At 34.5% G+C, this 23,399-nt stretch overlaps 2 protein-coding genes and 1 non-coding gene across 3 annotated transcripts; 2 read left to right on the forward strand and 1 right to left on the reverse strand.

The window, feature by feature from the left end:
• The first annotated feature begins 867 nt into the window (after positions 1-867).
• Positions 868-2,326, forward strand: LOC109190588 (40S ribosomal protein S2-3-like). The gene is made up of 2 exons (XM_019341103.1): positions 868-1,627; positions 1,904-2,326. Exons 1-2 carry the CDS (start codon positions 977-979, stop codon positions 2,069-2,071), a joined length of 819 nt encoding a protein of 272 aa, XP_019196648.1. The 5' UTR covers positions 868-976; the 3' UTR covers positions 2,072-2,326.
• An 8,087-nt stretch (positions 2,327-10,413) lies between these two features.
• LOC109190727 (beta-galactosidase 16-like) lies at positions 10,414-19,812 on the forward strand. The gene is made up of 19 exons (XM_019341298.1): positions 10,414-10,620; positions 12,506-12,601; positions 12,704-12,816; positions 12,954-13,020; positions 13,182-13,274; positions 13,393-13,536; positions 13,746-13,840; positions 14,054-14,162; positions 14,742-14,826; positions 14,913-15,031; positions 15,180-15,344; positions 15,655-15,836; positions 16,016-16,107; positions 16,658-16,767; positions 16,924-17,028; positions 17,663-17,767; positions 17,951-18,096; positions 18,573-18,897; positions 19,603-19,812. Exons 1-19 carry the CDS (start codon positions 10,468-10,470, stop codon positions 19,711-19,713), a joined length of 2,415 nt encoding a protein of 804 aa, XP_019196843.1. The 5' UTR covers positions 10,414-10,467; the 3' UTR covers positions 19,714-19,812.
• Positions 19,813-22,292: 2,480 nt separating this feature from the next.
• On the reverse strand, positions 22,293-22,364 carry TRNAG-UCC. Its single transcript has one exon. It is a non-coding gene; the product is annotated as a tRNA-Gly (tRNA).
• Positions 22,365-23,399: the final 1,035 nt, after the last annotated feature.

The raw sequence follows: 23,399 nt of genomic DNA on the forward strand, positions 1-23,399 counted from the left end.
GTATAAATATAATAATATAACTAATATATTTTGTTTTAAATGTTAAAATTGATATTATTTTTAGTATATCCAAACTACTTTTTTAATCTGCTGAAGTATAAAGAGTCAATATCGTTTCATAGAGGATCGAGTTCATGAAAGGACCTTCATTTGAAAAAGTAATTTGCTACTAAACCACAAAGTTATTGATAATCTAAATGGAATATATTCAAATTAACTTTAGTTAAAATATTAAATGTCAAAAATATCACATAAAATTTTCAGCTACATGAAATAATATTATTGTAGTGACTAGTGAGAGTATATATTAGAGTAAAAGACATTTTTAGTCCTAAATTTATAGTGGCTTGGACAATTTTAGTCATTTATAAAAAAATTTGCCATTTTATGGACAAAGTTATTGTGGCAATGACATTTTTGGTCCTCCGTCTATATTTATGTTAGATAACCGTCTGAGAGAGGGGTAATTACGCCAATTTAGGCTATCTCCTTCTATATATTATATCTATGTGTGTTTTGTTTTCTTCTCGGTCATAATTCGAAGGAGTCGGAGAGTCCAAGTTGCAGTTGTACGAAGAAATTGCTGGAGAATGGAAGCCGTCAAACAGGTTACTAATCAAATATATAGAAGAAGAATCGAAGCCGTCAAACACACATAGATATAATAGATAGAATGAGATAGCCTAAATTGACGTAATTGCCCCTCTCTCATACGGTTATCTAACAGAAATATAGACAGAGGACCAAAAATGTCCTCGCCACAATAACTCTGTCCATAAAATGACAATTTTTTTTATAAAAGACTAAAATTGTCAAAGCCACTATAAGTCTAGGACCAAAAATGTCTATATATTATGATCAACCAAACATTGCAAGTCCAAAACCCTAGCCGGTGATACTCTTTACAAACCTTTTTTCGGCTGTGGTTCTGCTACTTTCATCTTAACATAAACTATCAAGTCTATCAGAACCAATCATGGCTGAGAGAGGGGGCTTTGGCCGTGGTTTTGGAGGACGCGGGCGTGGTGGGGACCGCGGAGGTCGCGGACGGGGTGGCCGCCGCGGCCGCCGTGATACCGAAGAGGAGAAATGGGTCCCGGTGACCAAGCTCGGCCGTCTTGTGAAGGAAGGAAAGATTCGCTCCCTCGAACAGATCTACCTTCACTCACTTCCCATCAAGGAGTACCAGATCATCGACACTCTTGTCGGCCCGTCTCTCAAGGATGAGGTGATGAAGATCATGCCGGTCCAGAAACAGACCCGGGCCGGCCAGAGAACCCGGTTCAAGGCCTTCGTGGTCGTCGGCGACGGAAACGGACACGTTGGCCTAGGAGTGAAGTGTTCCAAGGAAGTCGCGACCGCGATTCGCGGCTCAATTATCCTGGCCAAGCTGTCTGTGATTCCGGTGAGGAGAGGCTACTGGGGGAACAAGATTGGGAAGCCCCACACTGTGCCCTGCAAGGTCACCGGAAAATGTGGCTCTGTCACCGTGCGCATGGTTCCAGCTCCTCGTGGCGCGGGAATCGTCGCCGCTAGGGTTCCTAAGAAGGTGCTTCAGTTTGCTGGTATTGAAGATGTCTTTACTTCGTCTCGCGGCTCAACCAAAACCCTCGGCAACTTTGTCAAGGTCCGATTCATTTACCTGATTTAATCTTCTGAATGAGATTTCCTATTTGTTCGAATTCTGAATGGTTTTAATCTTTTAGCTTGAGTAGTATTATAATGCTGATTTGTAAGAATCTTTGAATTAAGAACATTTAGTTTCCTTGTAAGTATTGGGTTGTGTATGGAAACATTTTGAATTTTATATTCAATCTGTCTAGTAGGTTCTTTCTGCTTGTTTAATGTGCAAACGAACTTCTGTATATGATGATTAATAAATTTAATACTCCTTTTCTTGCAGGCAACTTTCGACTGTCTTATGAAAACCTATGGCTTCCTAACACCCGACTTTTGGAAGGAGACTCGTTTTACGAAATCTCCTTTTGAAGAGTACGTTGATATATTGTCAAAGCCTGCAACAAAGGCTATTGTGTACACTGAAGAGCCCACGGAGCGGGTGGAGGCTTGAGTGGTAATGGTTTTGTGCTGATGTTTTTTTGCTAGAACTTTAAACGTTTGAGATATCAGAGATATGGCAGTTGAGGTTGTCTTTTGTTTTCAGGGATGTTTTGATTTACAGTATCCAGAGAATCATTGTTTAATCTATCATGATATATAGATGTCTGTTTGATCATAGTTCACTGTGCAAATTTTGGGTCTTGCTTTAGTGTTTCATGGTGTCATTGTTTTCTAGCAGGTGTATATATGCTATTTCATTTTGTCATATACGTGTCTTGCAACAAGCTTATAGTTTGCGAGTCTCTTTTAGCAGCTTTGTTTTGTGGGTATGTGGAAATGCCATTTCTTCAGCTCAGTTTAAATGAGTTTATTTTCAGCTTGTTTATATTGTTATAGGGTTTTGATAAGCTGAGAAAAAAGAGAACTTTAAATAGCTGTTTTGAGCTTATTTATGAAATAATTTTATAGCTATTTTTAAAGTTGCATTTTCTTATATTATGAATTGAGTTAAGCTATTTTGAGCCTATAGAGAAGTGTTGTCTTATTTAAGCTCTTAATACAGGAGAAAATTGCAATTTCCAACCCCTAATTATGATGGGGATATAGTTCTTTGCGTCCTTTAACTTCCAGTGGCCAAATGGGTCCTTGTCCATGACAAAATTGTTTATCTTTACATGGTAGCATGTTAAAATCTAGAGGTGTTTTGGTTTTATAGTGTCTGTACTCTGTACCCACCTTCGCACCTTGTGACCTTAACTGGCAAAGGACCACAAGAAGGTGACCAGTTCAGGTTGCCCATAGTTGATTGGTTCAGACCAAGAAAGCCAATAGGCCACTCCGACTGGGAGTTGAACTTATAACTTTGTGGTTACTAAGTCAATAGCCTGACCAATTTGGCTGGGTTGTCCCTGAACAATCCTTCCTTCTTCATATATTTGCATTCAGAAACAAAAATACGTGCCTTATAAACTTGATTCATTCATATTTATTAAAGAAATTGATTGATTGATATATGGTGAACTCAGCAGCATTGGTATCTTTACCTTGCATTTCTATTTGATTGGAGAAGCTGTGTGTGTGTGTGTGTATATATATATATATATATGTGTGTGTGTGTGTGTGTGTGTGTGTGTGTGTTGACTGGTGATAGTTGCTCTGCCTGTTAACCTTTGATATCTTCATAGCATATTCTTTTGAATATGTTAATAGCTTCACTATTGTCTATTGGGCTGCCTATCTGAAATAGGAGCACTTTGTCTCTGGAATCATAACCCTGCCGGAGACTCTTTTGAACTCAAATACAGGCAAAAGAGGGAATAGCGGCTTCTTTGCAGCCGTTCTTACCCTAGGCATAAAACGGCTTCAGAAAATGTGTAATAATCATTCCATTTTGGAAGTCCATTTTCGAAGACACTACCTATATTAATGATTAGTTGTATAATTTATCAATGATTAGTAATGATTGATTGATTAATTATATTGTATTATGTATAATTATATTGATTGAAGAAACCTTTCCATTTCCAGCCCGGTTACCATTCTCATTGGATGGTCATAGATTCAAATCCCGGTAGTGGTGACTTAGATTTTTTGGGCAAAAAATGTTTGTGAAAGTATAGAACATATATTACTTTGTAAAGAATACTTATTCAAAAAAAAAAAAAATACGAATCATATATTGCAAAAGAAGAATTTTGGTAAAAAAATGTTGCATTGAAAACATTATATAGCATTTGATTCTCAGCATTCATATTTACATCCTGATTTATACTTTCTCAACCTTATTGAAGCATAAAGAGTTAACATCGACTCATGACCTCCAATATGGGACAGCACAAAGAGTTAACATCGTTGCCTCCACTGAAGTTCGATCTCATGACCTCCAATAAGGAAAAACACAAAGAGTCAACATCGCCTCCACTGAGACTTAATCTCATGACTTCTAATATGGGAGAGTCACTACATGCTATCCTAGCATAAGGTGCTTGGTCATTCTGTACCTTATTCCATGGCAGCTTGAGCACATGCTTATAAATATTGTTGTTGATGTGACTGGTCGATTTTAAATTATTACTTAATAGTTGCACACCGTTTTAGTATTTGGTAAACTTGTAGTCCATTAGATATTATTAATATGGTTTAATAACGTACGTTTTGAGAGGATTTCATTGATTAACTTGTGTAAGCATGTTTCCTTGGCTTATAAGTGGAAGTATAGACAGTCGCATCCCAATCACAGCTCCTTAACCCTCTTGTCCTTGTTGACAAGCTCCTTATCTCTCTTGTTCTTGTTAACAAGTTTATTCTTTGTCCCTTGTCATCCAAGTTGATGAGCTTTCTCTCACCCAAGTTGATGAGCTTTCTCCCTCTTGTCACTGCTTGATAAGTTTAAGTTGTGTGCATGATCTAACTCCCTTTTTCATTCAATGCTCTTCTCACTCAATGTACCGCTACCTAAGATCCTTCTCATTAAATGTGTTTTTAAGGTTTCTCTCACCAATCCCAGCATTATAGTCATCCAACCTTCATTTATGGCTACTCTGCTCTGTCTCGTGGTCACTGGTGTACTCCTCATTCAATGCATGGCTACCTACGTTAACCATACAGCTCGGAGTTAAGGGCGACCGGACGTCGTGCTCAACCAAACCGTGGACAGAAATGGCTTTTGCAAGAGTCCCCTCGCCGGTCGACAATAGAGGAAACCACTGACCAACCTTTTTTCGCAAGACAGCCGTGATCAGAAACAGAGCGAGAACCCAGGCATTTCGGGTAAATCAGAGTGTGGACTTTATCCAGGGGGTATTAACGTTCAATCTGAACGTGTCCAGGAGCCAGGAGGCATTAATGAAAAGCAGCTTCAGCTGGGTGGTCATTTAATGCTCACATTGACCGAGACCAACTCGTCTCTTGTCCATCATACTTATGGGCCGAACGTTTAGATCAAAGGAAAAGAAAGGTGGGCCGAACCCAGGAGGAAACATCCTTTGAGGACCAAATGGCCCGTCTAAAACAATGAGTTTCTTATCTTGGAACTGTCGGGGATTGGGCAACCATGCGACAGTTCAGGTATTAACGGACCTAGTCCACCAAAAAAAGCCGGTTTTAATCTTTCTTATGGAGACTTTGGCTAATGATAATAAACTTCAAGCAATTCGTAGAAAACTAGGCTGGAAAGGGTGCTTCACGGTTGAGCCTTTGGACCGGGGAGGCGGTCTTGCTTTACTTTGGAACGATGGCATAAAGGTTTCTATCACTGACTCTTCCCAAAATCATGTGGACTCGGAAGTCCAGATCGAGGGAAGCAGTATCAACTGGAGATTTACGGGCTTCTATGGTATGCCAGAGAGTACGAGGAGGAGGGATTCCTGGGATCTTCTTATCAGTTTGGCAACGAGAAGTGACCTGCCATGGCTTCTTATGGGCGATTTCAATGACCTTCTTAACCAGGAGGACAAAAGAGGTAAGCGTCCTCATCCAGAATGGCTTATTAGAGGATTCAATAATGCTGTCCATAGTAGTGGGTTACGGGAGTTGGCCTTTCAAGGCTACCAGTTCACTTGGGAAAAAGGAAGGGGCACAACAAATTGGGTAGAAGAAAAGCGTGACAGGATTCTAGCCTCTGACACATGGTTTGAGAACTTTGAGAGGGCAAGGGCTACTTCCGTGGATGTGCCCACAAGTGACCACTTACCCTTGCTTTTGACACCAACACCCACTGCGAAATATAGCAGAGTTAAACGGTTTCATTTCGAAAACATTTGGATTAAGGAAGACAAGTGCCGCGAGCTTGTGTGGACGTCATGGGATCTTTCCAGAGGGGAGGATACCCTTCACCGACTAGAGAAGTGCAGCAATGCAATCTGGAAGTGGGGTAGAAATTTTAACAAGGATTTCAACAAGCAGCTTGAGAGGAATAGGAGACAAATGGAGATTCTAAGGGGCAGACATGATCAACAGAGTATTATGGCCTTCCGGAAAGCTCAATGCAAGTATCTTAATGTTTTGAAACAGCAGAGTGACTTTTGGAGACAAAGGGCTAAAGTATCTTGGTATAGGGAAGGGGACACTAATTCAAAGTTCTTCCACAATACTGTAAAGGGGAGAAGGAGGACAAATAGAATTGAGAAACTGAGGAACGATAGAGGTGACTGGAGGCATAAGAGGCCAGAATTGAATGAACTTATTCATTCATACTTCCAGCAATTATTTACTAGTAGCCTAGGTGAGATGGAGGATGTCTTAAGATGTGTCAACTCAAAAGTATCCCATACCCAAAATGAATCTCTGCTACATTTGGTTTCTTATGATGAAGTCAAGAGTGCAGTGTTTAGCATGCATCAAGACAAGTCACCAGGTCCAGATGGTCTTAACCCAGGGTTCTATCAAGCGTACTGGGACATCCTGGGGAGTGAATTGGTTCACCTCTGTAACACTGTTATCAGGTCAGGAAGCTTACCTAATGGCATAAATCATACTCACATTGTGCTTATCCCCAAGAAAAGTGAACCGAAGGGTATGGGAGATTTAAGACCGATCGCTCTGTGCAATGTAACATACAAGATCATTTCCAAGGTTCTTGCAAATCGTTTAAAGCCTCTTCTAAACAATTTGGTCTCCGAAAACCAGTGTGCATTCGTCCCTCACAGGTTGATCACGGATAACATCATGCTTGCTTTCGAAACTCAACATTTTCTGAAGAGGAAAACACAGGGGAAAGAAGGTTTTGCTGCAATCAAGCTTGATATTAGTAAAGCTTATGACAGAGTTGAATGGCCTCTTCTTATTGCTCTGCTGTCCAAAATGGGTTTCAATTCTAGATGGGTCAATCTGGTTTATCAGTGCATCTCGTCGGTCTCCTATTGCGTATTGCAAGAAGGCGAGGAAATTGGTCCAATTATTCCAAATAGAGGATTACAACAAGGAGATCCTCTTTCACCCTACTTATTCATTTTGTTAGCCGAGGGATTGAGTGCTATGATCAGAAAATTGGAAGAGCGTGGTGAGCTACACGGCATTGCTATTGCGAGAGGAGCCCCGAAGATTTCTCATTTATTCTTTGCGGACGACAGTTTTATTTTCATTAAAGCAAACCAGATGGAAAGTTCTATTATTAAGGATACTCTGGATAAGTATGGAAAGGCTTCTGGACAGATTATAAATTATGAAAAATCAGCCATTTCTTTTAGTGCTAATACCAGCAGCGTGGTGAGAGAACAGGTCAAGAGCAATCTCCAACTAAGCAGTGAAGGCGTGAATGGCAACTATCTGGGACTGCCTGCGATAATTGGTAGAAACAAACGGAGCATTCTGGGTTTCATTAAGGACCGTATTCTTAAGAGGATGCAAAGCTGGACGAACAGGTTCCTTTCAAGAGCAGGGAGGGAGGTTCTTCTCAAGAATGTAATCCAAGCCATTCCCTTGCACACTATGAGCCTGTTTCTATTGCCTAAGGAGCTTATCACGGAGTTGGAAAGAGCTATGAATTCATTTTGGTGGAGAGGGGAATGCAATGGGAGGCGTGGCATCAACTGGAAGAAATGGAGTCACCTTACTGTACCAAAGAGTTGGGGAGGGCTCAATTTCAGAAGTATGAGAGATTTTAACCTTGCTATGATTTCTAAACAGTCCTGGAGAATATTACAAAACCCTTCATCTCTTGTAGCTAGGGTGTACAAGGCCAAGTATTTTCCACATTGTACCTTCCTGGCAGCCAAGAAAGGTGGCAACCCATCATTCATTTGGAGTAGCATTATGGAGACTCAAGACATCATTCGGAAGCACAGTAGGTGGAGAATAGGGGACGGCAGTTTCGTGAGGATTTGGGGAGACAGTTGGCTACCTAACAAGATTAACCCAAAGGTACAATCTCCTTCGTTCCCTTTTCTTGAAAATGCACCAGTGTCCTCTTTATTTCTGGAGGATGGAACAGCTTGGGACGAGACTGCTATCAAAGATATTTTTGAGGAAAGGGATGCTTCTCTCATATTGAGTATTCCCCTTCCTTTAGCAAAGAGAAGTGACAAGCTCATTTGGAATGATGATCATAAAGGGTTATTCACCGTCAAGGGCTGTTATAAGGCTATTTCTTCACAGTACGAGCAATCACAGAGGAAAATATGGTCTACTGTGTGGAACCTCAATCTACCCAAGAAAATCAAAGTGTTCGTGTGGCAAGCTTGTACGGGATGCCTTCCTACTGCAGATAACCTAAGGAAAAAGCAAGTTCAATGCCAAGAGATGTGTCAGTTGTGCCATGCGAATGAGGAGACCATTCTGCATATCTTCACTGAGTGCCAATTTGCAAAAGAGTGTTGGAGTCTGAGTGGTCTGGACGTGATTGACACTGCATGCAACTCATTTGCAGATTGGGCAGATCACCATTTATCAACATTGGTCAATGATCAAAGCTGCTTATTATTCACGATTTGCTGGAAATTATGGTCAGCCCGGAATGACAAAATTTGGAATGGCACAAACACATCCTTCAGAAGCTTGGTTGAAGAGGCCAAATTTTATCTTGCTGATTGGACAAATATCCTGGGGAATGACCCGAGCTCCATCTGTCCGAGAAATGCAACAGCCAGAAAATGGGAGAAGCCTTGTCAAGGATATTACAAGCTAAATACTGATGCGGCAGTGGACTCTAACAACAAATGCATGGGCTTTGGCTGGGTTTTAAGAGATGATGAAGGTCAGTTTGTTGCAGCATCCAGCATTCCAGGCAAGGGGGTCTTCACTCCGAAGGAAGCCGAAGCCATGGCGATAAGAGAAGCGTTGAGTTGGTTGAAGAGGCACAATTATACTTATGTCCAAGTTGAGTCTGATGCTCTCCAGATTATCCAAAGCCTTAATCACCTTGGGGATGCTTCTTCTTTTGACTTAGTGCTCCATGATATTAAAGATTTGCTATGCTCACTTATGCATGTAGCTATCTCTCATGTTAGCCGTACTGCGAATAGAGTAGCCCATAGTCTAGCTAGGGCGGCCTGTTCTATATCTGTACGTCAGGAGTGGATTTCTTTCCCTCCGTCTGCTATTCTCAACGATTTGTACTTTGATCTGAATTAATTAAGTATTTGGTTGGTTTCAAAAAAAAAAAAAAAAAAGTGGGAACTTTTAAAATTTAATACTCATTATCATAGCATATTTACTCTAAAACTAATTCAATACACTTTATTATAGTGGATGTTTATAACGTTTTATGTTGATTTTTTTTATTTTACTATAATTGTTTGTGCAGCCCAATAAAACTTTTCATATGATATTCATGGAGTACAACTTTTGTCACAAAGTTAATAAATAAAATAATATTTTTTTTTTAGATCAATCAGGCATGGCATCTCAACATGCAGTAAAAAGTGAGAGAATTATAGCAATGGCAAATAAATAGTGAAGATAGCAAAGTTTAAAGAAAAATTCCAAAGGCACAAAACAGAAAGTAGAATGAATGGTTTGCAAAAGTATTCCATAATTATCAATTTTTTCACATATAATGTATAATAACTATTAAATTCCTATCACGTTTGATGACAATGTAAAATTGACCAAATACAAAAATTGAATGACAATGTAAAATTGACCAAATACAAAAATTGATAGTTGGGAATTAAATGTAAAAAATGTATACCAAAAAAACTAGATACTTTATCCTGAGAATTTGTAAAATGAAAAATGAAAAGTATTCATCTGTAGTTAATTTTTTAATTAATTTTTTTAATTTTCTAATCTAATCTAATAAGTGTGACTGAAGGTTATATCTTTCAGTTATGTTCATTTTTTCGTTACGTTTTTTTATACATTATGTTATAAGAATTGTACTATACAATATTTTGGACCCCTACCATAATATCCATTCACCATATATTTTCTTATCTTTTTCAATAATAATAACAATATATACATATTATATATTGAAGTTATATGTTAGTTATTTCTTAAAATATAAATATCAAATTTATAAAAATATTTTACATTATTATTATTACAATAATATAAAAATTTAAAATTTAAATAAAACTAAAATTTTAATTAGACATCTATTTTTGCACATCGCACGTATAAAATACTAGTAAATATGGTACACGATGTGGTATGCATATTTGAGCTGGATCCTATACATAATCATCCAACAAATATCTTACGTTATATGATATTTAAAATAGAATATTTAAGGAGTTTTAATTAATCATTTAATATGGGCCTAAAATTTCCTTCCTGAGAATTGAATTTCCAGCCATCTTTGTACTGTCGCCCAGTTTCCGTTTTATATATTTTTCCTCCTTAAATTACTTCAATCTCGCCTAATATTTTCTACTCACTACATTCTTTTTTTTTTTTGGTGAAATTTTTTCTACTCACTACATTACATACACACTTCTTCAACTCTATTGGCAGACAGATCATATCATGTGGTGGCTATGGCGGCTTTGTTTGGCGGCGGCTTTTGCCGCCGCCGTCTACGGCGGAGACGTCACGTATGACGGCAGGTCACTCATCATCAACGGCCAGAGGAAGTTACTGTTCTCCGGTTCCATTCATTATCCGAGAAGCACCCCCGATGTATGCTCTCTTTTTATTTGCACATCAATATCTACGTATATACAAATGTGTGTCTATATACTGTATTGTATCTCTTCTCGCATCCAAAGGGCCCCACACTCCGACCCAACAGAACACGTGGAAGGATAATACTTTATCGCTGAGTTATACTATTTTTTAAAAAAAAAATTTATAAACCATAAATGATTAAGGTATTTTAGATATATCAAGTAATTAAAAAAAAAAAGCATTTTATTTTAAAATTTTTATTTGATTTATTTTTTCTGGCATGATGCCTATATACAGGGGCAGGTCTAGAGAGGGGCAATGGGCAACAGCCTCCTCCCCACCCCACCCCATTATATATGTGTATATATAGTAATATATGTTTTAATTAGAAGTAGATCATACACTATTATATACTACAATGTAATAGAACCAGTAGCTTTCAAAAAAAAAAAAAAATACACTATTATATAGGAAGATGATAAAAGATTGAGGTGATTTTTTTTTTTTTAAACTACTTGGCTTGAAGTGACTTGGTTATATGTATCTTATTACTCTTAAGAGATTTAGGGATCACATATTGTTGACTACACTTAATTGTAATTTTTATATTAATTATGAGATTTATAATGTGTTAAATATGGTAATAATTATTTAAATTGATGAATTAATTGACACAAAAATATGTTTTGTAATTGTCAAACACCTTATGCGGAGGTCATGAGATCAAGCCTCTGTGGAGGTGTTATCCAATAGAAATAGTAGCATTTAAGAAAAAAGTTTTGTAATTCAATTGTAAAAATATTTTAAAAGAACTTTTTTTTATGAACTATATAGTCAATGAGTCTAAAAGTTTGAATTATTGTGTGTTATCGTATTCAAATCCATTTAGAAATACATAGAGTTTACCTAATTAAAATAAAACTCATATTAATAGATATTATATGTAATTTACTCCAACCATTTCATATTTTATCATAATCATAAATATTCTTTATAGCGTTTTGAAAATTTTGAAATTTTTGACCGACCCTACTTAACAATATTTCTAGATCCGTCCCTATCTATATACACAAATATGTATATGATTATGCATGTATATACTTATGTACGTGCGTGTATACACCGTAAGTGAATCAAAATATTTATACTTTGTGATATATAAAACACACTAGTCTATAGTAGTTCACCATTCTTACCAACATTCAATTTCTTCCGTACACTGTCAAAAATAATAATTTTAAGGAACACTTCATGGTTGCGTGACACATATATGGTATTTTAGCTCAATTTGTTGGTTATAGAGTCTTCTTTAATTTGTTTAGAAATTGTTATAATTTGTTGAAATTTCACACCCACTCTTAAGGTATCGGACATTTAAATTAGAGAAAATGGTCAAATAAACCCTTAAACTTTACTCAAGAAGTCCGCTTAAATTTTTAAAAGTTGCAATTAAAGTATTAAACTCACGAAAATGTTATTTTGGAGTAATAAAACCTACAAACTTGTTGGTGACATGTAATTACAGGTCAACTAGGATTCCAGCCAACGTTGACGAATGTCTGACCAAATTCTGGCAAGCCTTGTCAAATACTAGCAACCGGCGACCGTCAAACAGTCGTTGATCGCGTTTGGAGAAGGCAACCAACTTGTATTTGATATGGCTTGTTGAAATTTGGTTGAACATTTGTCAAAGGTTGCCGGAATACTAGTTGACCTGCAATTATAGGTCACCAATATGTTTGTGGGTTTCATTGTGCAAAAATAACATGTTTGTGAGTTTAATTGCAACTTTTAAAAATTTAAGAGTCTAATTAACTTCTTAGATAAAGTTTAGGAACTTGTTTGATATTTTTTCTTTAAATTATTATATTATATTGTTGTTTTCTTGCGTGAACAGATGTGGCCGTCACTCATAAAAAGAGCTAAAAATGGTGGGTTGGATGTAATAGAAACTTATGTTTTTTGGAATGAACATGAGCCTCAGCCTGGTCAGGTACATTTTTTTTTTAAAATTAATTTTTTATAATAATAATAATAATACTTCAAAAAATAATAATAATAATAATAATAATTTGTTATTATTTTGTAATTGTAGTTTGATTTTAGCGGGAGAAAGGATATAATAAATTTCATAAAGGAAATTCAGGCACAAGGTCTCTACGCATTCGTTCGTTTTGGACCCTACATTCAAGCTGAAGTTAGTTATGGGTATAATATTATATTCACTCTCTCATTTTTTAAAACAATCAAACGATGAATATAATTTGTTACAATATTTTATAAGGCAAACATTATAATTTTTAAAATGCATTTTGATTATAATGGAGCCTGTTTTGATGTTACAGAGGTTTCCCGTTTTGGTTACATGATGTCCCTGGCATCATTTTCCGGTCTGATAATGAACCATTCAAGGTAATTTTGTATGTAATCAGCTATCAACTAATAGTTAATTACTAAGTTTTTTTCAACAATCAGCTAATGCTATCAACTAATCAAATTCATTAACCTGCTAACAGTTATCAGCTAAATATCTTTTTGCTAACAACTAATTCACATTTTTGAGCATATATTAGTTTCACATGCAAAACTTCACAACAAGGATGGTGAACATGCTCAAGTCAGAAAAACTATTTGCTTCTCAAGGAGGTCCCATTATATTGTCGCAGGTAATTAATTTCTCATTTCTTTCCAACACTTAAATTAGTTTGAGTTATTTATAATTTATAATTTTTCTAAATAGTTATAACTTATAATAATTAAAGAAAATGATAATAAATTTGACAGATAGAGAACGAGTATACTAATGTACAGAAAGGATTCAAGGAGAAAGGGCCCCCATATGTTCGTTGGGCAGCGCAGATGGCTGTGGGACTACAAACTGGTGTGCCATGGGTCATGTGCAAGCAAATTGATGCTCCTGATCCTGTTGTAAGTTCCGTTTTGAGCATATAATATATAACAATAATAAATATTTAATGCAATTATTATTAATTTAAATTTTTAATTAATTCGAAATAAAGATATTTAATTTGATATTAGAGTCACGAAAAACATCATTCAAATATCCAATTCCCTCTTCTTCCCCCCCCCCCCCCCACACACACATTCTAATTATATACACATTTAATTTGTTGCAGATTAATACATGCAATAATATGAAATGTGGGGAGCTGGATTTCACTCCTAACTCACCAAACAAGCCTGCAATTTGGACTGAGAACTGGACAAGCTTGTAAGCAATTTGAAATCTATTTTTTATATGAAATTTGGTATAAAAAATTATTTTCAGAGAACTTAAAAATGATAAGTTTTTAAAGTCAAATAGCAAATTTAATCGATTTTGAAATTATGAATAAAAATAGAAAAAAATTGTTGTATTTATTAACAAGTATTTAGAGAACTAATTGTAATTGTAATTATATATATTGTTTGTTTATGGGTGAAGCTATCAAGTATATGGAGATGAGCCACGCATAAGATCAGCGGAGGATATAGCATATCATGTTGCTCTATTCATTGCTCGCAAAAAAGGCTGCTTTATCAACTATTACATGGTACATATATTATTTTATTTAATTTGCATTATATTTGTTTATTTTTAATAATTAACCAAACAAAATAAATAAATAAAAAGATTTTTTTTGCTTTAATTTTACTTGTTAAATGATATATTAAAATATTAAATATAGTATCTTATCCCATTTCCATGATCTCTTTTACTATTTATTAAGTCAATTTGATCAAATTTTAAATTCATAATAATGTACGGAGTATTATATTAAATTTAGCTAATTTAGTATTTATTATTTTTTATTTTAAATATATCACATATCAGTTAAATTTTGTTTATGGCGTTATATTTTTGAGTGCTACCGATGTTTATAGTTACTTTTTCAACCTACTGAACACAAAGAGTTGATACCGTCTCCACTGGAGCAAACCCAGGACTTCCCATTTGGAAAAGTCACTTATACATTACTAGCTTCGTTATGCTCCATTTATTAGATTGCAATACCATATTATACATGCATACATATAATAATATAATAGATATACTCTATATTAATATATTATCATACTTTGACTTGTTTTTAACTTACCAAATTTAACGATGCTTCTTGGGTTTATTATAGTACCATGGTGGAACCAATTTTGGTAGATCGGCATCCGCATTTGTGATAACGGGCTATTATGATCAAGCTCCCATAGATGAATATGGTACCACATTCTATGTTTTATTTTTATTTAATTTTCTTATTATTTATTTATTGTGAGTATGAACATTTATGTACTTTAATTTGCAGGTTTATTTAGAGAACCCAAAAGGGGGCATCTAAAGGACTTACATATTGCTGTTAAACTAAATTCAGCTACCATTATGCATGGCACACCTTCTAACTTTTCATTGGGCCCATTCCAAGAAGTAAACAATCAAATTTATTTTATTTCTCTCATATAATTTTTAGCTTTCAAGTTCACATAATATAATCTTAAGTATAAAAAGTCAATAAACAAATTTGATACCTAATTAAGTTATAAACAAATTAAAGTGATTATATTGTTAAAATCAGGCGTACGTGTTTCGGAGAAATTCAGGAGAATGCGTAGCTTTTCTAGTGAATAGCAACCGCAACCGAAATGCAATGGTGCGGTTTCAAAATTCTTCGTATCAATTGCCTCCAAAATCCATAAGCATCTTGCCCGATTGCAAGACAGAAGTCTTTAACACGGCTAAGGTATAATCTCTGTTTGGTAACATATTTAGCTTATCAGTCAATTTGAATGTTTGATTAATTAATTTTTTTATAACAACTTATTGCTTCAAAACATGAAAATTCAAAAATCTGCTCAAAGCAGCTTTTTCTATCAGTTTTTTGAAAAGTCATTTTGCATATAATCAGCTATTAGTTAATTTATCAAACATTTTTCTACATTTCTACAATCAATTAGTCAACTCTTTAACGCAATTAGCTAATAGCTATTTACCAATCACCCACGTATATTACTAACTACATTTGGGTTGTATTTTTGATTGTGAATATATAGGTTAATGCAAAATACACTACAAGATCAATGGCGCCAGTCCTCCAATTTAACTCACCTCAAAAATGGGAAGAATTCAAAGAGGAAGTTCCCATGTTCTCTAACACTTCAACACGAGCAAATGATTTACTTGAACATATGAATACTACAAAAGATACATCAGATTATCTTTGGTACACAACCAGGTAATTAAAGTGCTAAACTATACATACTATGTCTCATGATATTAATTGCATGGAAGTAATATATACTTTTGTTTTTGTTTTGTTCAGTTTTTTTTTTTTTTTTTTTTTTTTTTTTTTTTTTTTTTGGGTTATAATGTTCTTGTTTAATATATATACTAACTTTGAAATATATATTACAGTTTACAGCACAACGTACCAGACACCTCATCTACAATTAGGGTGAGGACATTGGGACATGTATTACATATGTTCGTTAATGATGCATTAGAAGGTAATTTTTTTAATCAAACTAATTATAATAAGTACTTTATAATATGCTTTCAAAAAAGTACTTTATAATATATTTTGGTATCAGTAAGATTTTTTTTTTTTAAATTAAAACCATATCATTACACTGTTTCTCAATGAAATTAAATGTTCAGTTGAGTTACCATGATTTACATCATCCCAGATGCTCTGTCGGATCGGGGTGTGGGGGGCCCTTAAGGTTGGGGTTCAACCTTTTGGAAGAATGAAATTAAATGATAAGCTTTTTAACTTATTGTGGATTCATCCTATATGTTAGTGCAAGAAAAATGAAAATATGACCCGGAAAAGGGGTGGTTATGTGGGTGAGACATGATTCTTGTATTTAAATGTCATTAATTAGTACGTTTGATTATTGCCGACACTTTCTTGGTTGAGCCTAAGTCTTTCCTAGTGCGGTTTACTTCTTCTACTTAGTTTACAAGGTTTACTGTACTCGATCATTGTATAATAACCTCAAATAGTGGTTGTGGGTTTATTATTTTATGTTAATTTTTACAGTTTCCAATTTTTAGGTTATGCGCACGGAAGGTTTAGGAACTCAAGTTTTAAAATGAAGAGAAGAGTTAGTCTAAAGGAAGGGATAAACAGCATTTCCCTATTAAGTGCCTCAGTTGGATTACCAGTAATTTCTTCTTCTTATTTTAATTTCCTGTTTCATAACTTCTACAAAATTGGTTATATGTAGCATATTTATGTATTACTATTAGTAATAATAAAGGGACAAACATTTAATTTGTAACAAATAGGGTAAATAACGCTTTTAACTTATGAATTACAGAATTCAGGACCATTTCTTGAGCGCAAGGCTTTGGGACTCCGTAAAGTTACGATTAAAACAAGTCAAGGAAAGCAAGATCTTCGGCATTCTGAATGGGGTTATCAGGTACTCTTTTTGTAAAAAAAAAAATTATATTGGCCCTGTTTGGTAAAATGACTGTTAGCTGATTGTGTTAATTAGAGGGTATAAATAGTTGATAATATTAGCTGATTGTAAAAAAGTGTTTGGTCTCATAGCTGTTTGGTATAAATTTTTTTCTCAAAAAGTTAATTGAAAAAGTTGCTAAGAGTAGCTTTTTTAATATTAGCCTTTTGGAGTTGCAAAAAGCTAATTAACCAAACATTTATATTAATATTTTAACTAAATCAAACAATTAATAGTAGTCAAATAAGCTAAAATTGGCTTATAGGCCAATTTTTTACCAAACAGGGCCATTGTTTGGATGACGAGGATAACCCGCAATCATTATATGAGAATCTACACTAACATTGTAGTAGATAATCATGTTTTACCCACTTTGCTATTGTAAATTTCAATATAATCATGACTTTGAATTCTGAAGAATTTGACGGAAAATGTCAACGAATCTAACAATTTCAGTAATGATTGTTACTTCAGTTTACTACCAAATAAATAAAATCAGCTATAAGTTTGTTTTATTGTATTAGTAGTACAACTATTGAGACAACGATATAATACTTAAATATAACGTGTGTATTTTTAACTGTATATTGTAAAGGTTGGATTGTTGGGAGAAAAGTTGCAAATTTTTGAAGAAGATGCATCAAATAAGGTTCAATGGAGCAAGTTTAGCTATTCTAATCAACCACTTATATGGTACAAGGTAAGCATATTTACATTATTACGTTAAGTATGATAAATAAAATGACAGAATATGATGTCTCATGGCTTACATAAACACATACATGCAAGAAAAATATATAATAAAAAAAATATTAATTGTTTTGAGAAAATGAAAGCTATATTTTATGTAATGTAATTTTAATTTGTTTGATTGTCGGGCCAGACCACATTTGATGCACCCAGAGGTAATGGACCTATAGCATTAAACCTTGGGTCCATGGGAAAAGGTCACGTTTGGGTTAACGGCCAGAGCATTGGTCGTTATTGGGTCTCTTTCCGTACACCGTCAGGCACACCTTCTCAGGCCTGGTAAGTAATTAATACACCCCAAAGCCTCCTGATATGCAAATTATTGTGTGGATTATAACAAAAAGTACATTTTTAATATATTAAATGTACATTATTTTTATATTGTATGTACATTATACAATATAACATATACTCAGTACAAAAAATAATGTACATCCCTAAATATAATGTACATTATTTTTGTATTGAATGCACATTATTTTACAGTATACAAAATATGGTTCATACAACTTGTCTGGACCAGGTCCACACAATAATGATCGATGAATTTTATTTTTTGTTCATATCCAACAATATTTATATCTATATTTCTTAGATATATATATTTTTTCAAATTATCTCTTTTGTTTTAACATTTCGATTCACTAGACAAAATTTCTGAATCCCTACTTCTTCGCCCCCCTCAACGGAATTCCAAGCTCCGCCCCTGCCTATCTTATCACTCTTTTATCACTCACCATTTTCTAATTTTGAAGGTACAACATTCCAAGATCATTTGTGAGAGCAAGTAAAAACAGTGTAGTTTTGTTTGAGGAAGAAGGGGGAAATCCTTTGGGCATCACAATAGATTCAGTCTCAATCAGCAAAGTGTGTGGGCATGTGGGGGAGTTGAATCCGGCGCCTGTGCGTTCATGGATGAGGCGCGGCATGGGTGGCGCCAAACTGCATCTTCACTGTCCCCAGAAACGACACATTTCAAGAGTTTTGTTCGCAAGCTTCGGAAGCCCCACCGGCGACTGTGCCGCCGCTTATGCTCTTGGGACTTGTCACTCCCCCAATTCTCAATCCATCGTGGAAAAGGTACTTTTTTTCTTTTAAGTGTTTGGCTGTTTTAAGTAGTGTTTTATGTCCTCTAAATGAGTTCACATCATTGCTTAACAAAAGGTGTTCGGATTTGGGACAATTCTAATCAAGTTGGTCGAACGGTTAACTTATAGTAACTATTATAATGTTTTAAGTTGGATTTTTAGTGGGAGCGACTGATTGACTTTTTGGTTTGAGCTTGTTAGCTATGGGCAATTTAAGTTTGTTCCCAAAAGGTTGAATCTTCAACCTCAAGGGCACCCCACACCCCGGCCCGACAGAGTATTTGGAAGGATATATATCATGATAACTCAGTAGTTCAGTAGTTCAAATTCTAGTGCCTGCCCACTTTGGGAATAATCCTTACATTGTCAACTGTCGAGTTTAGAAATTTAATTTCTTGCTCCAAATACTGCCTATTGAACCACTGAGTTAGCCTGACTGCTTTGTGATCCTCACAAGGCTGGGTTTACCCATTGCACACATTAAAGTAATGGTTGCAGGTTTTCTTTGTCACCCAAAAAGGAACTAAACCTATTATAGTACATAATTAAGTGATAAAAATTGTCAAAATTTTCAAGAAAAGTGTCATTTCTCTCACCCCCCACCTTATAGATGTATAACTATTTTCCATTTGTATTCTTGGTAGACAATAATGATTTAATTAATATATAACTTATAGTGTTGTATTCTTGGTTGCAGAGGTGTTTAGGGAAGAGGAAATGCTCAATCTCAGTTTCAAGTCGAGCCTTTGGGGGAGACCCCTGTCCAAGGATTATTAAATCTCTGTTGGTTGATGTTCAATGCACCTAACAAACACACATTTCATAATTTAATTAATTGCAGAATTTCATAATATTTAATTTGATATACATACGTTTTTATATGAAAATAAATTTTACGTTTTTATCTTGTGAGGAATGCATACATAATATTTAATTTGATATGCATACATTTTTATATTATATATTATTAACTATTACTTGTGGAGATTGGAAAAAATCAATACTTTTTTTTTTTTGAATGCAAAAAAAATCAATACAAATACACTCAAATGTGATAACCAAAAAAAAAAAAAATAACTCACACCTTCAAAGGGTTAAGTGGATAAATATAATTCCTTTACTTGAAAATTACGAATTTAATTCTTGTCATTACTATATTAGTGGTGACAAGTTAAGCTTCTTTAGTTCTTTAGATTAACATTGAAGTGGTTTTTTTTTTGGTTCCTGATAGTGAAGTATTTTGTTTCATTGTATTTCTTTGGAGACCAAAAGTAGAGAAGCAAACACTAAGCCATTTAGTGAATAATAATAATAATAATAATAATAATAATAATAATAATAATAATAATTCCTTTCAAAAAAAAAATAATACAGTTAGAATCATAAATGATAACAACGTTTAGATTACTATTATTTATTTATCTTTGTTGATCAACGGTTAAAAATAAGGAAGAAAATGGAGAAAAATGAGTTAGTTTCGTAAGTATTACAAAGAGTTAATACTCTCAATGATCCTCCGAGTATTAGTGATTTACCAGTTGTGCTTATCCGAATTTTAAATGACCTCCAATGGTCCTCCATAGTTTAAAAAAGAACCATCGTACTTCTTTTAGGACGTTTCATGGTCATTTTAATAAAATCATTAATTCCATTCATCAGAGAATTCCGAGAGCTCGACGGTTGCCTAGATTAGCTATGAATGCCATCATTACTTCCACTTATTAGAGAACGCTTCAACTTCATGCAAATATGCTCAGTTATGGGTTTGGTTTTATGTATATATAAGGTTGAACTTACCCCTGCAAATGGATAAGTTTGAAAGATGATGTGGCTAATGCCACATTATTATTATTATTTTTTTTTAATTATGAAATGGGTTTGCAAATTTGCAAACCGCTGACAAAAGTTGCCGTGTATTTTTTATTTTTTAATATTTTAATATAATCAATAATGTTATTTTAATATATTGGGTCCACTTTTGAAAAGTTACGTTGATTAGATTTGTAGGGATGTAGTGTAAATAGTAGATGACTTGTAAATGAGATGATGTGAAAGTGAGACCCATTTTTTTAGAGTGGGAGAGATTTGCAGGAATAATGTTAACCTAAATGGTAGCTAGCATAAATCGTCAAAATTTTAGCTCAGCAGCATCAGATCATTGATTACCTTGGCATTCTTCATCACATACATGGTCGAAGAACTACTGAAACATTTTCACAATGTCAATCACCTTATCTACTCGAATGTACTAACCCACAAGATTTGTTACTCTTGTAATTTACAAGCAAAGTTAGTCATGAAAAACCTAAGCAAGTCATCTTATTCCCATACTTAATTAAGTTAATCTTATAAGTTGTAAGAGGTTACACAAAGGGAATCCAAAGACTAATTCATAAATTCCTACTCACTTCCACAGTGTAAAAACCTAAGCGAATTCGTTAGCCAAATTAAATAAGCAAAAGAACAAATAATGATTAGATTTAACAACTGGAAGATAGAGTACAATAAGACTATTCAACCACTCTCAATAATAACACATTTCTTGCCAGAACAACTGAACAAGATAGGAAATTCAGTTGAAAAAAAAAATAAAGCATACAAATAAATTGAATAAAATAAAGCAAACAAGTTTAGAAAAACAAAAGGAAAGATACAATCATTCTACAGTTCATACATTGAAGTTTTGGAGCAAAATAATGAAATCTACAAAATTAAAAAGTTAAGAAAAAGAGTTAGAGTAATAATAATTCTCACATATATGCTCATAGGAAAGTGCAAAAGATGGCAATTTATACCTGGTTCACAGTGCATTGTGGACTTTGGTCCAATATACAAAATTTGACTTCATAAAATACAAAATTCATGTTCATAATATACAGAATTATATAGCTGATGATACATAAACACTTAATATAATACACAAAATTCATGTTCATTATATCGTATTTATGTGTATGTGTGTGACCTTACGAAGTCAAATTCTGTGTATTGGACTGATCAGGGTCTACAGTCACGGTATAACGATTGACTAAAGAGTATCAAAGCTCTGTGCTTGGGGCTTTGGCTTATAATTTAGGTCACTTGACCTTGGAAGAGCCTAAAAGCTCCTACAACATAGAGAGAGATTACAATATTTTTTAAAAAAAAAAAATTAAATTAAATTTACGGGATCATGTAAGCAAACTCTACATTTTCTTTCAAAAAATCTTTATTCTGAATTAAGTGCCCAAATTATATATAGTAATTTTTTTAATATAATATAGATAATACATATACAAAATAAAACGATGAATAACATTCACATATAAATATGACTTGAATCAAGGGTAGAATATCTCTTAATATTAAATGAGCTGGAGTCAAGCACAATAAAGAACAGAAAATAAGTGCATTTGCCGGGAGTCGAACCCGGGTCTATTGCTTGGAAAACAATTATCCTAACCGTTGGACTACAAACGCTTCTTGTTAGCTTAATTGCAAACATTATATGTTGAACTTTCATAGCCGCCTCCTGGCTTCTGCATCCACGTTTCAAGAATCAATCCCATACTGACTGGTTCGGTGCTTCCCCAATGTTGTGTTGATGAGAATCTGATTTGATCTTTTTATTTCAGAATCTCCATTTTCTGGTGTGGCCAAAACTGCAAAAATGATGGGGGAAACCTGTCAGACAGCCAAGGCTCTAGCCCCTTGACCACTGTTCATCAACCAGACTTAATTTCCTGTCTCCTTAGAACTCAAGGATACAGAAGTACGAACCTATAGAACAGATCCTGTTCAAGTAAGGTCATGATTTTTTGTCTCCTTTAGCTGCTTATATTCATGTATACAGCTTCAGAGGTTTCCGGTGTGGGACGCTGCTGTGGTTTAAACTTATATTGTATTCTTATTATGTGCTGTTTTTTCAGGTAATTAAATGTCGTTTCAATTCTTCTAAACGGGAAATAATTGAATAGAATGGGTATTTCCCTTTTTATTTTGGCCAATAATAATAGCAGACTGCATTTCTGGGAAATGTATTTTCCATCAGTTGTTGATCATCTCATTTGGGACATTCCCCATATCCTGTAGGGTATTCCTGTTGTTGCAGTTCTAGCTTGATGGAGATCGGAAAGAAAAGAAAATTAGATTAAAAAGTGCTGTCTTATAGTATGTGTAGCTTCTATTATATCAATTCTTCCCTTTTAATTCGGGTATATAGTTATTTACTAAATGCTTTTATTCATATTTACCAAACAATAAAATTTGAATTCCTCCCTAATTCTCACTTTATTCATTTCTCACAAAATTACAATTCATTTCTCCCTTAATTCCTTCATTCCAACCAAATGGTTTGTGAGAGGGAGTTTAATATGGTGGAAAGTTTAAAATTTCATAAGATTAGAATTAGAAAGTGACGGGGCGTTTGGTTGGAAGGAAGGAATTAGGCGGGAAATGAATTGTAATTTTGTGGGAAAAGAATAAGATGGAATAAAGTAGGAATTCAAATTACGT

Source organism: Ipomoea nil, unplaced genomic scaffold, assembly GCF_001879475.1.
Source record: "Ipomoea nil cultivar Tokyo-kokei standard unplaced genomic scaffold, Asagao_1.1 scaffold1576, whole genome shotgun sequence".
Classification (NCBI taxonomy): Eukaryota; Viridiplantae; Streptophyta; class Magnoliopsida; order Solanales; family Convolvulaceae; genus Ipomoea; species Ipomoea nil.

What these genes read in the sequence shown, in the direction of transcription:
- LOC109190588 (XM_019341103.1), top strand. Translation starts at nt 977, where the DNA reads ATGGCTGAGAGAGGGGGCTTTGGCCGTGGTTTTGGAGGACGCGGGCGT. An exon ending in CCCTCGGCAACTTTGTCAAG is followed by an intron (nt 1,628 to 1,903) that starts GTCCGATTCATT and finishes CTTTTCTTGCAG; the next exon opens with GCAACTTTCGACTGTCTTAT.
- LOC109190727 (XM_019341298.1), top strand. Translation starts at nt 10,468, where the DNA reads ATGTGGTGGCTATGGCGGCTTTGTTTGGCGGCGGCTTTTGCCGCCGCC. An exon ending in ATCCGAGAAGCACCCCCGAT is followed by an intron (nt 10,621 to 12,505) that starts GTATGCTCTCTT and finishes TTGCGTGAACAG; the next exon opens with ATGTGGCCGTCACTCATAAA. An exon ending in CGTTAATGATGCATTAGAAG is followed by an intron (nt 16,108 to 16,657) that starts GTAATTTTTTTA and finishes TCCAATTTTTAG; the next exon opens with GTTATGCGCACGGAAGGTTT.